The sequence below is a fragment of the Petaurus breviceps genome, unplaced genomic scaffold (genome assembly GCF_028583685.1).
Source record: "Petaurus breviceps papuanus isolate PSGF00001 unplaced genomic scaffold, PetGlider_PUasm1.0 47, whole genome shotgun sequence".
Lineage (NCBI taxonomy): Eukaryota > Metazoa > Chordata > Mammalia > Diprotodontia > Petauridae > Petaurus > Petaurus breviceps.
This window is the reverse complement of record NW_027186349.1, coordinates 13,013,603-13,030,571: the sequence shown is the minus strand read 5'-3', so window position 1 is coordinate 13,030,571 and position 16,969 is coordinate 13,013,603. Positions and strand designations below refer to the sequence as shown.

Genomic DNA, 16,969 nt, shown 5'->3' with positions numbered 1-16,969 from the left:
GAACTCTATTGTCAGAGAATAAAAGTCTATTATTATAATCATAGAGTCAGATTTAGAAGGCCCTGAAGAAGTCACCTAGCCTAGTCCTTCTAAGACATGAATTAACTCTACAATACTCGTAATAAATGTTCATCCAGCATCTGCATGTATATATGTCATAAAAGGGAATTCACTATCTATTAAGGCAACCCACTCCATTTGGGGACAATTGTCATTATTAAGAAGTTTTTCTTTATAGTGAGCTGGTCTGCCTCCCTCTAGCTACCACACATTAATAATCTTACATTCTGCCCTCTGGACATACACACACACACACACACACACACACACATGCAGATACAAGAAATTGCTTTTGTCTGCTTCTCATATTGAACGCCAAAGTACAAACAGCATAGGCCTTTACAAGTCTTTCCTAAGCAGTACCCATTTTTAAGAAAGTACTTTAAAGGGGGAACAGGAAATTGGATTAATAAGAGTTGTACATTCTCAAAAACTTGGTCAAACTATCTAGAATCCTTCATAGCCAAACTATAAACATTCTGGCTATATGGGAGTAAAAATGTATAACTTTTTGGCAATAAGTTCATTGTTGGAGATGATTCTGGAAAGATAGTGTAATAGGTCAAAAAACTTCTGGCTATCCAAATTTCCTCCACAGAAAAAGACAAAACATTGCCTCAGAGGGAATGTAGAGCATCAGAAATAAACAAAAGTCTGGGTAAAGCAGTTGTTCTCCAAAGACAATTTGAGAAGATAGCAGGAAAAGTGCAAAGAAGACCTCCAGTGAAGTGCAAACACCTCCAGATCAACTCTGTAGAATCAACAAACAGCAAAGCCTGGAGACAGCTGGGGTTGGGAAGCAGCCTCAGCCTTAGAAACTTTCATCTCTCAGAAAATGTGGGGGTCTGATGGCTGAGCAGGAGAAGGCTGAAGAACCTTACACTGTGGAGAGACACCAAACACATCTGTCCTGACCAAATGTGTTGTGGGCTGGGCTACTGCTGCTGCAGGGGAGGAGGACCTAGCACACATCTGATAAGTGCAATAGCATAGTGGCAGGTACCCTGCTGGCTGTGGATACTTGCAGGAGAGTAGAGACCTTGGTTTCCTTTCTAGGGTAGAAAGGACAGCTGTAGTTTGCAGGCACCTGAGGGACCACAGGGAGCAAGATCATTTGCAGAACAGCATGACCCAAGATTCTAGCCATGGCTTAGGAGTAGAGAAGAAAGTTCATGGTAGAGCCCCAGACATACTTCAAAAAACAACAGTAAGAAGGACCTGAGACTTGGGACATGTGTATATACATATATATCTACACTTAATTATAGTCTTCTTTGGGGGATGTCAGGGGAAGAAATAAAGTAAAAAGTACACAGCAGAGAACAAAAGAAAACCTACAAGGAAGCAAAGTTGGACAACTTCGAAAACAATGTGGAATATTTATTGCATAGGTTTTCGTGGAATGGAAATTTATTGTTTTATGTTGAATCCTCTCTTATGTTCTGCTGTGTACATGGCAATGTTTTTTTTCTCTTTTCTTATTTTGTATTTAAGTTTAAAATAATCATAAAAAATAAGAAAAAAAGTTTATTGTTTATGGTCCACAGTTGAGCCTAACCGTTTAATGAAAGGAATAGGTCATTGGGCCTTCATCACCTTTCCGCTAACTAAGGCTTTTTAATGATAAAAAAGGGAACAACTTGAAGGTATGTCCATTCCATAAATGGAGGACTGGCTGGGAACAAGAAGGTTCTTGCCTCTCATTTAGAGGTTTTAAGATAGTGCTATTCTTCCATTAGATCTAGTCCTAATCTCTGCTTGGCTGCTCTCTCCTTTGTTTTCTTCCTCATTAGAAATGACACATACAAACAGCAGGTGTTAGTCACTTGGTGTTGGCCTATTTCTTGCTATTGATTTTAAAAGAGCTTGCTTGTCCTTATGTCTTTTTTTTCTATTTCTTATCAGAGTGGGACATCTACTTATTTACTCACATCTTTGAATAAAATGATCTAGGATTCTTTTACTTTAATTTTATTTCATCCTAAATTATTTTAAATTGTTTGCATATTTGAAGTACTTGTGGTCTTTTCCTCTTACTCAATGATTTTATCTTGTTGCTTAAAATTGAAGCATATTCTGTTTTCTGTAGTTATTATAAGAAACCTAATAAGGAACTTCGGGACATGACATAGTCAGATACCACCAACTGTGCCTAACTCTCTGGGGAGGGTGAGAGGAGGTTAAGGAAATCAGCATAGGGTTAGTCTGAGGAATCCACCTTGAATACCACTCTGGGAGAACGAGTGGTAGGGAGGAGGAAGCAGCAGCTTTCTATGTTAACTAGTTATTCTTATTTACTGCTAAACTGTGTAGTCTCTATGTCTATGCTGTCTCACGCCCCAGGCATGTTCTTTGGATGTTTTCCATGCCTTTGATGCTCTTCCTCATCATCTCTGCCTCCTGTTTTCCCTGGCTTCCTTTAAGTCTCAACCAAAATTTCATCTTCCACAGAAAGGCTTTCCTAACCCCTTCTAAATCTAGTGCCTTCCTCCTTTAGTTATTTCTCATTTATCATATCTATAGTTTGTTTGTACATATTTGTATAGTTGTTGGCTTCCTCATTATATTGCAAGCTCCTTGTCTCTTTTTGTATCCCCAGACTTTTACACAATATCTAGCACATATTAGGCACTTAATAAATATTTAACTAACTTACTGCCTGACTCTGTGTTGTTAAAGGACTTCTAGTGACTTCAAGTGACTAACCCTTTGGAGAGCTAACACTTTTTAATTTTTATGCTACTTTTGTTGTTATTGTTCTCAGTTGTGTTTGACTCTCTGTGACCCCTTTTGGTATTTTCTTGGCAAGGATACTGGAGTGGTTTACCATTTCCTTCTCCAGCTCATTTGACAGATGAGGAAACCGAGGCACACAGGGTTAAGTGACTTGCCCAGCATCACACAGTTAGTAAGGGTCTGAGGCTATGTTTGAACTCAAGTCTTCCTGATTCCTGGCCTGGTGCTTTATCCACTGCACTACCTAGTTGCCCTTTCAGGCTAGATGACCTTAAAAATAAATTTGGAGCAGTAGGGGAATATATGTTTGGCTCTTCTCGGCAATTCTATCTTCAGCTCTCAGTTCCAATTGTAACAGCTTCCTGTCAGTTTTCTAAGATGGCTTGTTTTCATTTACTTATTTAGGTTTAATGCCTGGTTTCTATTGCAGTAGTTCCCAGATTCTAAATACATATTTACATTCCATAAAAATGCATACATAATAGGCCATTCAGAACAATTCACAGTGGCTACATGCTTGTAATTAAAATTAGCAAGTAACTACCAGGACCCACTGATGTAAAATTCAGCTCAGCTTCTGGTGTATCACAATACCTGGCCAAAGAAAGGTCAAACAACCCCAGAAACTGTCGTAGTGAAGTCTGATACATCACATTAACCACACTCATCTCTGTGATGAGGAAATAGAGGATGCTTCCCCTCGTTGCCACTGGTGGGGAGAAAAACAAAGAGCGAAGACCAAGGTTATACTATATGCAAAGTGAATAGATTACACATAAAAAATAGATAAGCCTAACTAAAAGTATGATAAAGCAATTATTTTGATTTGCATTACTAATCAAAACCAACCAGCATTTGCCACTAGATCACAGCAATATGAATTTATTGATCAATTTAAGCCTAAAATATATAGTACAAAGAAGTCATTAAAAAGTACAAAAAGCAGTATTATTTTTCAATGGCATTTTCTATCTTAAGATCTCCAATTCCTTAATAAATATGTATTATCTTCTCTTTTTTTAAGTAGGGAAAGGAAGCAACAAAGAGGATGAAAAATTAATCCAAGAATTGCCAGAGAAAGTTTCTGCCCTGAGACTTAAGGTGCGGCTCTTTTCAGCAGTGCCAAAGTAGAACCTGTCTACCAACAGTGTCTCAAACTTGGAAGTAATTATTTATGGTTAAAGTTAAAGGGAGTAGCCCTCAGGGTAGGATAAATATTGGCCATTCTTCATATTCAAAGAGATTATGAGTAGCATCAATATATTTGACTGCCTTTCTAAGGAATAGAGATGGTATCTACCAGAGGATTCCATTACCAGTGGTGCCTATTTCCAAAGCAGCTGCTTGAGGCAAAGATAATTTTTGTAGCCATAGAATGGCCAAACTTGCAGGCCTGTGTATAGACTGTGTTTATGTTACTGGCCTCATCAGTACCATCTAAACAATTAAATTAACAGGCCATAGAATCAATACTGTAGAAACATGCTAACATCTTACTTCTCAGTTTTCAGAACAGTATTTTTAAAAATCCCTTACTATTCACTTTCAATGACTTGGGAAAAAAAACAGAGGAAATAGTTACTTATTCTGTGATAGACCTTTAAGACTTTATGCCAACTTCCAAATTCAAGGAACTACAGTCACACATAAAAATTCACTCACTATAAAGAGAAAAGATCAAATTGATGGGAATATTTCCAGAAAGGAATCCCATAGAAAAAAGTGAATTTATGAAATCACATTTTTGACACATTATATACTTTACTTATTTTCATGAACTTCCTCTAGCCCTCCTTTGTCCTTACTTCATGTTTCTGTGACATTTGTCTATCATTTTGAGACTCACCAGGCCTGTATTCTTCCCGGGCTGTGTTAATCTGTATTTCTGTCTCAGCAGAAATCTCAAGCTTCTGTGTTACTTCTTCTGCAGTCTTTTTAGTGTTACTCAGCACAATAATGAGACTCTCATCTTCCACCAATGACCCTTTTGTACTTGTCAGGCGGTAAAGCAAATTATCTTCCAGTTCTTTCATCTTTCTTTTGTTTGCTGTAACATCTTCCATAAGATTAGTTCTTTCCTTTTCCAGTTCCTATTAATTTGCATAAATACATTTTTCTTTATCCAAATTAATGTCCAAGAATAAAGAAATAGCATACAATTAATTACTGGTCAAAGATCTTTAGGAACTTAATCTAAATATAGACAGGTAGCAAAAAGGATAGAGTAAGAGAAGACCTGAGTTCAAATCCAGTCTAGGACACTTACTAGCTGTGTTACTCTGGACAAGTCTCTTGACCTCTATTTGCTTCAATTTCCTCATGTGGACATTGGGGATAATAATAATACCTACTTCCCAGGGTTGTTGTGAGGATCAAATGAAATAATAATTATAAAATGCTAATTATAATGTCTGACATATAATAAGCACTATATAAATGTTATTGTTTCTTTTTTTAATAATATTTTATATTTTCCTAATTACATGTAAAAATGTTTAATATTCATTTTCTCAGATTTTGAGTTCCAAATTCTCTCCCTCCCTTCTTCTATCCTCCCTCCTTAAGACAGTAAGCAATTTGAGATAGGTTATAAATGTACAATGATATAAAATATAACTATATAAATGTTAGCTATCATTAGTAGTATTGTTATTATTACTACTACTACCATTAAATACAGAGATTTTGTAGAAGTATGTTTTAAAGCAGAATTGCCAAATTCATGGTTACTGGTAACATAGGGCCTGCAACATTCTACAATGCTCTGGAACCAAATTAAAATGTAAGTGAAAAATGTTTAACAAAATAAACTAAAATTAAATTAAACACAAATAATGTTAATTTGTTGTTTTCTAGGTTAATATACAGCCTACAGGGATCTATTTCTATTTGAGTTTGACACCACCATTACAAAATATTAACTGTTTTATCTGGTTTAACTCATTCAGTAAAGAGATATACACTTGATGCAGAATATATAAATTCATTTGAAATCTGAACAAATTTTAATAAAGAGCTCCCATTTTGAACATTAGGAAAAATATTCATATTGTAGTTTTTAAAATAGCACACTCCTATTAATTAGCTTTGTGGGTTATACAGTAATTAAATGGGCAGAAAAAGTTCTATGGAAATGAGTAAATCACAGTCCTACTGTGAACTATAAAACTAAAAATGGTAACTTTGAAATATGGCAACTAGACCTGTGATATCATTAGCATATGAAACTCCAAGGTGAGAAAATCCCTCTTATTAATGGAAGGCAGTTACTTTCTCTGCATCATGTGATCTAGAGAGTCAGCTGAGGTATTAAGAAAATAAGTGACTTGTCTAGGGTCACACAGGGTATAACAGAGGCAAGACTTTGAGTTCATGGCTGTAAAACCAGTTCTCTATCCTCTGTGTAATGCTGCCTCTCCAAATATATGGACACAAGTCAAAAATCACACTTTATACAACTTTCAGTTTCAGGTCATTTTACAGGCCTTGCTTCATTTAATCTGCATGATAAGTACATAATAGAATATTGTCATTTTTTCCATCTTACTGAAAAGGAAACTTACTTGGAGAGATTAAGTAATTTGCCTAAATTCACATAGCTAAATGAAATAGTGGCAAGAACCTAATAGGAAAAAGTCTTCGAAATCCAAATCCATTGAATACAGAGAATTCTTTACTTAAAGGCTATAGGATGAATGGTACATTAATATACTGTTAGAGAAACTGCTAATTGGTTGAACTATTCATAGTATGAATTTGGAATTATGTCCCACCCCCAAAAAAATTACCTAAGGTTCCCTTGTCCTTTGACATGGCTATCATATTACTGGATTTGTATGCCAAGAAATTAAAAGTCATACAAAATGACCTAAAATATACCAAAGTATTCATGACAGCACCTTCTACACTAGCAATCAATCTACAAATATTTATTAAACATTTCCTGTCAATGATATTGACTAAATGCTGAGATTTAAAGAAAAAGCAAAAATGTTCTATGGCCTATTATTTCAACATATTAAAGCAAAGAGGGTATCCATCAATAAGAAATGAATGAAAAACCTATGAATATAATAGAATGTTATTATGTAGAAAGAAATTATGAATATTCAAAACTGATAGATAGAAATATGTGTTCTAATTAATGCAGAGTGAAATAAATCAAAACCAAAAGAATATACATGTCTACAATTTAAATTAAAAGATCACTAAAAATATATATATATATTCATATGCATGTATATGTATACATGAATGTATACAACATATTATTTATATTTGTGTGTACATATTTATATATACACATGTATACACACATAAAAAACTTAAGTGCATGGTTTCTAGCTGCATGATTCATTTTAGTATGCTCAAAAGGACAGATGGCAGTCAAATATTCTTCAGAAACATCCGTACTACATGTTAAGAAATATATTATATGTTCTCACTTTAATTAATCATAACTGTTTTGATTATCCTTTTTAAAATGTTTGTGGTATAAGGTCTTTTATGTATTCCAATAATAAAGGTTGCTATTTTCTGATGGGAAAATGAGGTATATAAATAACTTTGAATACCAACATAGAATTTAAGCTCCTTGAGGGTAGAGACTGCTGTGATTTTTATTTTTTGCATTCTTATCGGCCAAGCATTGGTCTTGAACATGATAGGTGATTGATATTTTTTAATAATTGACATAAATGCCATAGGCACAGGTTATATTAGAACTGCAATTATTGATTTTCACCTTTACTCTTGATTAGCTATGTCTTTCTTTTACTAAAATCAATGAAGTAGAAGTGAGCTACAAGTAAGTAATGCATACAGATCATTTATTGTTGGCTTACTGAGCATAGCATGTGACGTACATGGCATTTTACCACTCTACTGGATGTGGTAAATCATTACAATATTTTAAATAAAGTTCCTCTTCTTTAAAGCAAAAGTTCTGAAGTTCCATAGAAACTCAATTCTTTGAGATGAGCAACTCAAGCAAAACTAGTTTTTTTCATCTATTTTCATCTGTTGTCACATTCTATTTGAAAGCTCCTTAGTGGTTATTTAATTCATTTGCCTACTTCAAGAGAATTTCAAATTATAGGACATACAAAAGAAGTGATACAAAATAAGAAGCATTTAATACCTACTATTTCAATTGTTTTGTACCTTTGGTAATGATAGAATTACTATCACTACATCACAATCCTGTTACAATCAGAAATATCATAAAATGAAAATAAAAAGTAAAAAATTATTTTATTTCTCTATTTTCACCATTCCCTTAATTTACTATCCATTTAAGAGGACTGCAAGGTAGTAAAAAGGCCAATGGATTCTGAATAAAAAACCAAGGTTCAAATCAGAGGTATGCTACTTAGTAGCCCTGTGACCTTGGGCAAATCATTTCATTTCACTTCACTTCACTTCCCTGGGTTTCAATTTCCATATTTGTAAACTAAAGTGGTTCAAACAGATGACTCTTAAGGTCTGTTTCTAAACTAAGTTCTTTGAAAATAAAGATTTTAGGATTATAAATTTAAAGTTGAAAGGGACCATGAAGTGATTCTAGGTATTTCCCTTCATTTTACACATATGAGAAGACTAAGGCCCAAAGATTTAAGGATCTTCACTCTTTGAGGTGGCAAATAAAAGGGTCTTCTCTCTTGATTTCATTGATGAAAAGCCATGGAAATAGCCTTTCACAATTTGGTTAGCAAAAGGATATTCCCTCTTAGTTTGGACCAGACAGTCTGTACATAGGCCAACTTCATGTTTTGTTTTCATAGATTTAAAATAATTTCCAAAATGGGCTAAGCTTATTTGGTCTTATGGTTAAGGGAGCATAAGGATTGAAAACAAAGAATACTTTTGCAATATAAATTATTTTGATAGTATGTAAAAGGACCTTGGATGTGTATGGTTCTACAAATGGGTCTAAGCTACTCACTAATTCCTGATGATGTCAAAAAAAATGTAATCTTTTAATTGTTTTGTTAGGAACTATATTTCAAGAAAGCATGATAGTGGGCTTTCACTGAGGGAAAAAGAAAGAACATGTACTGTAAGTGACAACAGAACTTTGAAGAATATGGATTATGTTCCCAGAAGAATAAGAATTAATAAAATACTGAAATAGACATTTAATTTCAATTCAATCCATTTCAGTAAATATAAGCACTTACTATATCTGAAGCACTGAAATGGACACTAAGGATACAAAATGATGCAGAAGAGCCTTTGCCCTAATGGAACTTGCCTTCTTAACTTACATAAGAGAGCGACAGTATGTTCACACATAAGTGAGATATGACCCTATGATAATAAGCAAATACAGGATAATTTGAGAAAGCATAAAACACTAACAGTTAAGGTTTAGAGGAAATTTAAAAGAAAACAAAAGATTATAAAAGGAAAGTATGAAAAACTAGTGAATTCTGGGCATCCAGGACAGCCTGTACAAAAGAGAGATGGAAGACGGAATGTCAAGATCAAGGAAGACAAAATAGGGCTATTCAAAATAAAACATGAAGTACAGTGAAATTAAATATATCTGGGAAAGTAGGTTGAAGCCAGATTATAGAAGTCTTTAAATAAAAAAACTGAGGACTTTTATTTTCTCCTAGTGACAACAGGGAGCTATTAAATATTTTTGAGCAGAGGAATAACATGGTCAGGTCTGTTTCAGGAAAACTGTCATGACAACTATATGGAGGATGAATTGGAGAGATTGGAAGAAGGGACAGTAATTAGAAATATAATGTAATAGTCCTGCCTACAGGGGATAGAGAGACACCCTTCCATCACATGTCAATCTCTGGAGCTGACCTCTGCCTGCTAGCATGGAGTAAGAGAGATGTAATTCTATCACATGTCTATCAAGTATTCAGATTCTAGAAATGACTGGCCAGAATCTATCAAAGAATTCACCAGTTTGGTTATTTTTTAATGACTTGGCATTAAAACTTGAGGGAAAGGGAAACCTGAAGTGATTCGATATTGAGGGCTTTACATAGGTTGAGTTGGGATGTTAGATGGACACTCCCTGGCATGCTGTACCTTTCCCCCTACCCTTACCCCTCTGTGCCCTAGGACTGTTTCAGGCTACTATTTCAGTATGGTGATATTCAGAATTGATGGTATGGACAAAAATTAATGAGAGCTCCCTGAAAATTGATGAGGTCTAATTTGCCAGCTACCTGGATGCTATGCTTCTTCTTACCACCTGATAAGGAAATTAGCCCCATCTCTCAATTCTCATATGGACTATGGGTCACTCAATATTGACCCCACTTTCTTTCCTCTCATAACAGGGGAAGAAAAAAAGAAGAGAAACAGTGGCCTGTCCCTTCTAGTGCCATCCAAAAGCCACCAGTGCTTGTTATTTTTTGTTTTTATACTTTGTCATCTTATGTATAGCCATTTGCTTGATAAATGTGAAATCTGTTAGCTGCCCTCAGCCTTGTTTTTGTAATTAATGCAGTTCAAAGAGAAAGAGAGAGTTAGGAAGAGGTTTTAGCCCTTTAAAAAGATTAGAAATATTATTCTTTGAGCAGAGAGCTAAGATGTAGATACAAGGTTGTCATTGTTATTTAGTTGTTTGAATTGTGTTCTATTCTTTGTGACCTTATTCAGAGTTTTCTTGACAAAGATACTGAAGTGTTTTGCCATTTCCTTCTCCAATTCATTTTGCAGATGAGGAAACTGGGACAGACAGGGTTAAGTGACTTGCCAAGGGTCACACAGCTAAAAACTGTCTGAGGCTGGATTTGAACTCAGGAAGATGAGTCTTCCTGAATCCTAGCCCAGCACTTTATCCATTGAACCACCTAATTGATGAGGGAGGGGGTAGGTGGGACACAAATCCAGTTTGGATTTTATACAAGTAAGAAGATGGTCCATAAACCTGTTTTCTAGAACAACTCAGCAAAATCCTTGAGGCAAATGAGAGCCTTAAAAGGATAAACCAGAGGTGGAGTAGAAATGCAAAATCACAGTAGAAATTACATTAGAACTAAATATGTCTTTCTACAACTTCTACCATTGTTTCTAGGTATGCCCCCTTGGAGCAAAGCAGAATCTGTCATCTGTCTTCTACATTAGAACCCTTTAAACATTTTAAAAAGAAATCCTTTCTCAGTTTTCTCTCTGCCAAGTTAAATATACCCATTTTCTCCAAGAAATCCTCATATGGCATGATCTCAAGATTCATCAAATAATCTCAATGGGGCCCAAATTACATCAAGGAAATAATTTTATGCTTCCCAAGTTGACGATCCCCCTCACCACAGTGGCTTTTCTAAACCTTTTCATTTGATATAGAATCTATCACACTCCTTCCCTCCACTCTCCCAGCTGAGAACCTTGCCCCAAACATCATTGAAAACATTCAGGCCTTTGACAAGAGCCCCCTCTTCTTTCTTCATTTCATATCAGTTAGATGTATTCCTCCTCTATGTCCTCCCTCACCCCATCTCCTATGAATAGAGCCCTTCTCCTTGCCCTCTACATGATCCCGTTCCATCCTGTCATCTCCAGCAGAGAAGTACTCTGCTCATCTTTTGTTCGTCAGAGGTTGTAGCATTCTGTATCTTACGTGTAGTGATACAGGTATTATGCTAGGTTAGTGCATAGTGGAATGATAGATGGGGCAATCTTCTGTGGAGATGGGAAGCAATAGGAATCACATGGGTGAGTCCAATCGTGATCATATTCGCTTCTTTCATACAGGTGCTCAGGACAAGGTGCTCAGCCAGAGGCCATATCTCTCCCTCTAAGGTGGTTGTCCTGCAAGTTTCTGTAAAACAGCACAGCCCTTAACTGAAGACAGGCTGCTCAGTTGTTGAGTGCAAGAGGATTTCCCAGTCTCAGTCTTGATGAAGGAACAGGCCAAATGCTTGGGTGAATGGTGGGTTTCTTATAGTTTCAGCTAAGGGCATTCTTAATTTGTTTACCATAGCTATAAACAGCATTGTGTGTTACACCTACCTTCTCAGCTTCAGACTGAGATTGCTTCTCCTTCCTCCAATATTTAACCATGTAATTGCCTAATCTGGTAACTGTCAGTTCTGCCTTGGATGAGACAGGACATGAGGCAGCAGGAGAAATAATTTGTAGGTACAGTAGATGTGGGAGTAGAGGCAATTAAATTGAATATGGATTGGATATTTTGTCTACCTCATAATTTTACCTGGAGTTGATTCCAGCAAACAGAATATAAATAAGAATGTTACTCAGAAAGAATAACCCCAAAAAAATCTTGCAGAACATAAAGTAAAACAATTTACTTTGGACTGTACAGAATCGATTAAATAAGTGTTATCATAGTGAATAAAGTTATTTATGATCAATCAAAATCTCATTTTTTGGTTGACAGGAATTTTTGAAAAGAATTAAGAAAAATATAGATATGGTCCCTTAATAAAATAATACTGTTAAATAATACAGTATAACTCTGCTAAAAACAAATGTACTTTAGCTAGGCTAATTCTTTGATGACAGGAAAATTGCACATTATCGTATCCCTCCCTTGAAATGTTTCCAGTTTGGGAGAACCTATCAAATCTTGTGTTCTACTGTCACCATCTTGTTAGGGTTCTATAAGAATAGTGTCAGGAATACAAAGGTACTAGACTAGCTGTGGTAGGTGATGATTGCTAAGGACAACACAAAGGTATTTTTAGATTCTTAGAAGAATGTGTCAGGAGTGCTAAATCTCAGACTATAATGAGCTTTGTGTGGAATGCATAGGGTAACAAAAATGGCTAATGTATATGTGAGTATGTTTGTGTATGTATTTATAGTTACATTGATACAGAGGATGAAAGGAGGTGTAACACCACTGTGTGAAATGAAAAAGGAGGTAAATAAGAACTTCTCAACTTTTACTTTGCTCATTTTATTTGTCTTGTCAAAAAATTTTGTTGGACTAAAAAGGAACTTTTTAAAAATGGTTAATAGGAAATCCAAGACAAGGAAAAAACCAGTAACTAATTACTTACCTATTCTGGATGAGATCTAATTGCTTGGCCCACAGGAATTAGTTCCTAAAACTATGAGAGAAATGGTAGGTTGAATTGCTGAACTACTGTCAGTGATGTCTGAAAGCTGGTATAGAATGGGAAAGGTGCCACAAAACTAGAAATTGGAAAATGTCTTTAATTTTTTTTTCAGAAAGGGATAAAAATGAAGTCTGCATACTACAGGACTTTTGGGTCCTAATGGAATTCTAGATCACATTATTGAAGGATCAGATTTAAAAGAATCAGCATATCTTCTAGGAGACATCATACCAAAATAACCTCAGTTCCATTTTTAAATTATTTTAAGTAATAAAAATCTATTTTCAACCTTCCAAGATTTTCCTTCCTTCGAAAATGTTAGAATGATTATTAATGGTTTAGCATCAAGAAGGTCTCTAGTAGAATGCCTCAAGGTTCTGTGCTTGGTTCTTTACTATTAAAAAGCTTTATCAGTGACTTAAATATGGGCATAAATGTTTCTTAGATTTATAAATGTTTCAAAACTAGAAGATATATATAACAGACATCAGAATCCACAAAGTTCTGGATAGTTTAGCATATTGGGCTTAATCTAGTAAGAGGGAATTTAATGTATTAAAAAGGCTACAAAAATCAACTTCCAAAGTTCAAGATGAGGATCACTGACTAGAAGATGGAATACTAGAGTGTATGCTAACTTTCACATCAGGAGAAACCCGTTTTCTCATCCTTTCAGTTAGAGTCATCTAATAAATCAACACTGGAATAGGCTGCTTTGGTAGGCTACCTCTAATTCTAAGTCTTTAAGCTGAATTTAGATGACTGTTTCCTGGATATATTTTAGATGGGATTTTTTTTCTGGTGTTGGTAGCAATATATGAGCGCAATTTCCATATGAACTCTTATGTTAAAAATTCCACTTCCAGCATAAGATGTGTGACTATGGGAAAATCATTTAAACATCTTTGAGTCTCAAGCTCTTTATTTGTTAAGAGAGAGAGAGAGAGACAGAGAGAGAGAGAGAGAGAGGAGAGAGAGAGAGAGAGAGAGAGAGAGAGAGAGAGAGAGAGAGAGATGGAAAAATAATAACTGGCTGACTTTATCATATGTAAGATTAAATGAAATGATTTTAAAAAACCATAAAACTATGAAAATGTCAATTATATCACTTTATCTGAAAAAATTATCTGTTTTAATAAACTGAACTATCAAGAGGGGTCAAGAATTCATACAAAAGGTTCATGTAATAATAAGCTACTAGAAGAGAGGCTTAATATTGAGGATGAGGAAGGTTATTGTCCTATTGTGCTCTGATCTAGTCAAAAAAGATATGAATTACTGTGTTCAGTTGTTGTCATCACCATAATGGTAATAAATTTTGAGATCATGTCATATTAGCATCAATTAAAAGAAATGGGTATTTTTGGCCCAGAGAAGAGAAAACATAGAAAGGATATAAGGTGACATTCAAGTTTTTGAAAAGCTAGGAAGTAGAAGAAGGATTATAAAAGTTCTCCTTAACTCCACCTAGAAACAAAGGGTTGAAGTTGCAGAAAGGTATATTTAGTTATGCAAGTAAGTGGTACTGAAATTCCCCATTGCCATACCACCTATGAGTGATCCTTTCTAGGCTCTCATTTGATTCAAAGGCTTTTCTGAGTTATTCTAAGGGATATAATTATGAGACTTTCTTGCTTATGTGAATACAAACTGGATTAGTGCTTACTCCTCTCCAACCTCATTTCTCAGCTGTGGAAATGATGTTGCTAATCTCCTTAAAGGGTCAAGACCTCTTCCCAACTCTCTCTTAACTGGTATTATTTACAAAAACAAGGATGTGGGTAGTCATCAAATTTTTTATTTATCAAGCAAATGAACATGCATAAGAAGGCAAAGTGCAAAAGTAAACACCATAAGGATTGGTGAATTCTGCCTAGCAGCCAGGGCGTACTTACCTCTATTTCTCCCTATATCTCTTCATTGCCTGTACTAGGAGAAAATAAGATTGAACCAATGGTGAGTGGCCTACAGTTCACCTAGCAATTAGGGAGTGTTGAACTAATTCCATTAGCAGATGGTAAGAAGTATAACACCCAGGTAACTAGTAATTCAGATCTTACTCATTAATCTCTGTCCATCCCATCAGTTCTGATTATCACTATCATGAAATACCATCCTGGAAAAGTTTCAGGGTGCAGAGCAGTCATGATAGAGGGTGATCCTGTAACAACTCCATATAACCCTTACTTAGGCATGGCTCTCAAGATGGCATCTTTTCTGGCTTCTCTTCCCCAGAAGTCTCAATGCCAAGTTGTATAACATTACTAAAGTGTTGAACTCTTTGACAGAGTCTTTCTAGTCATTTCTAGAGTCTGAAATCTCTACGGCAATACTGGCAAAAGCCCTGGAACTAAAGGGTAACAGCAAAAAATGAGGGTTTATAAAAGTGGAACGGGTTTGAGGGGTAGTTTATATTTCACTAGAGGTATTTAAGTCGATTGGGTGACTTCTTTATAGGTATAATGTAGAAGATTCTTTTGTATGTAGGAGTCAAATTAAATGCCCTCTAAGGCCCCCTCCAAATCTAAGATTCTATGATGAGTCGTATAGGATATTGTAACAAGAATTCATGGTCACTTGGAAAGGTTGGTAAATGTTTACATGTAAGATAAACATGGATTTCCAAAAACCTGTTATTTAATCAAAGGATCCATGATTGGTAGACAATAAGTCTTGGGTATTGAGTAAATGAACTTGAACCAGCACTTTCACATGATATTCTGGGGCCTACCATTCTCCTCTGTGGCTACAAGGGTACTAGGCCACAGGGGTCCTTAGTACTATAAGCTAGATAGAACTTAGTAAACTTAAGTACAAACTAGTTTGGTACTAGAAATATATGCATATGTAACTGTACTGATTGCCTCAACCTTGTGTATTTTTACAGATCTGTATATTTCATTATTTAAAATAGGGGAATCGAGGTCCCTCAGTGTGTAGAGCAACAGGTCTGGAGTTCAGGAAGACCCAAGTTCAAATCCAGATTCAGACACTTATTAACAGTCTGACACTGGGTGAATCCCTCATCCACTCTTTCCTTCAGTTTCTTCCTATATAAAATGACATTAATAACAGCATCTACCTCCTGGGGTTGTTGTGACAATTAAATAAGATAATAATTATAAAGCTCTTAAAATAGTGTCTAGCACATAGTCACCACTATATAAATGTTATCTTTTATTAGCATTACTAAATAACCCCTGGGAAAATACAGTTGTAGCCTGGCTCATATGAAAACAAGGTGCCCTCTATCAAAGAGAAATAGGAAGTAATCATCAGACTTAACCATTCAATTACAGTGACCATGGTTGAGGAAAGTGGCAAAATAAGTACTTTTTGGAAATAGTGTGTCTCTCAGCCCTGGAATCCAAAGAGGTTCATAGATTAAGGATCATCAGGTTTGTTGATTCTGGTTAGGATTCAGTGATCAGTGAAGACTCCAGAAAGTATTGAGGGGTGAAAGTCCTTGGGCCAAAGAAAGGATCTAAAGGATTATTTATATTTAAAAAAGCTGAAATTGTTAGGATGCTGACCAAGATTTTTAAAAGCATAAAATCAAAGGATTTATTAAAAAATACTATTTTAAAATATCTTTCATGTGCTATCTTGGATGTTGTTCACTAAGTGGCCATCTAACTTGCCAAATCACAGTCCATGTTCTATCAGGTTGAATGGCTCTTCCTTTTTCAAAATGACAAGGAATGAAATAAAATGCTGTGGATTTTTTAATCAGCTATTACATTCTCCAAAGACCAAAAGAATAGCAAAGATTAACAAAACTGGTGGTAGCAACATTCTTTAAATAGTTCATTTTCCTTATGATTCTAAAAATTTTTCTATGAGAAAGACTTTATTTTTGAAAGTGGAGATATTAAGAATTAGAAATAAGTTTTATGTATTCAAAAAAGGATATAAACATATAGTTTAAATAGGAATAAGAAGGTATATGATTCAAGTGGAGTGAGAGTTTAAAGAATTTGTCAGTCTTTTGAATATTCTGTCAACTAATGGTGACTTTGGTGAACATTAAAATTGCAAGTATTGGGGCAGCTAGGTAGCACAGTGAATAGAGCACCAGTCCTGGAGTCAAGAGGACCTGAGTTCAAAACCAGCCTCAG

The 16,969-nt window shown here is 35.3% G+C and overlaps 1 protein-coding gene across 1 annotated transcript in view; it reads right to left on the bottom strand.

Annotated features, from left to right (window-relative positions):
- DNAH5 (dynein axonemal heavy chain 5) overlaps positions 1-16,969 on the bottom strand; it is a 436,545-nt gene that overhangs the window by 64,643 nt on the left and 354,933 nt on the right. Inside the window, exons 66-67 of the mRNA XM_069101431.1 lie at positions 4,643-4,886; positions 3,391-3,505 (exon numbers count right to left, since the gene is read on the bottom strand). Coding sequence (XP_068957532.1) covers positions 3,391-3,505; positions 4,643-4,886 — 359 coding nt within the window. The remainder of the gene's footprint in view (positions 1-3,390; positions 3,506-4,642; positions 4,887-16,969) is intronic.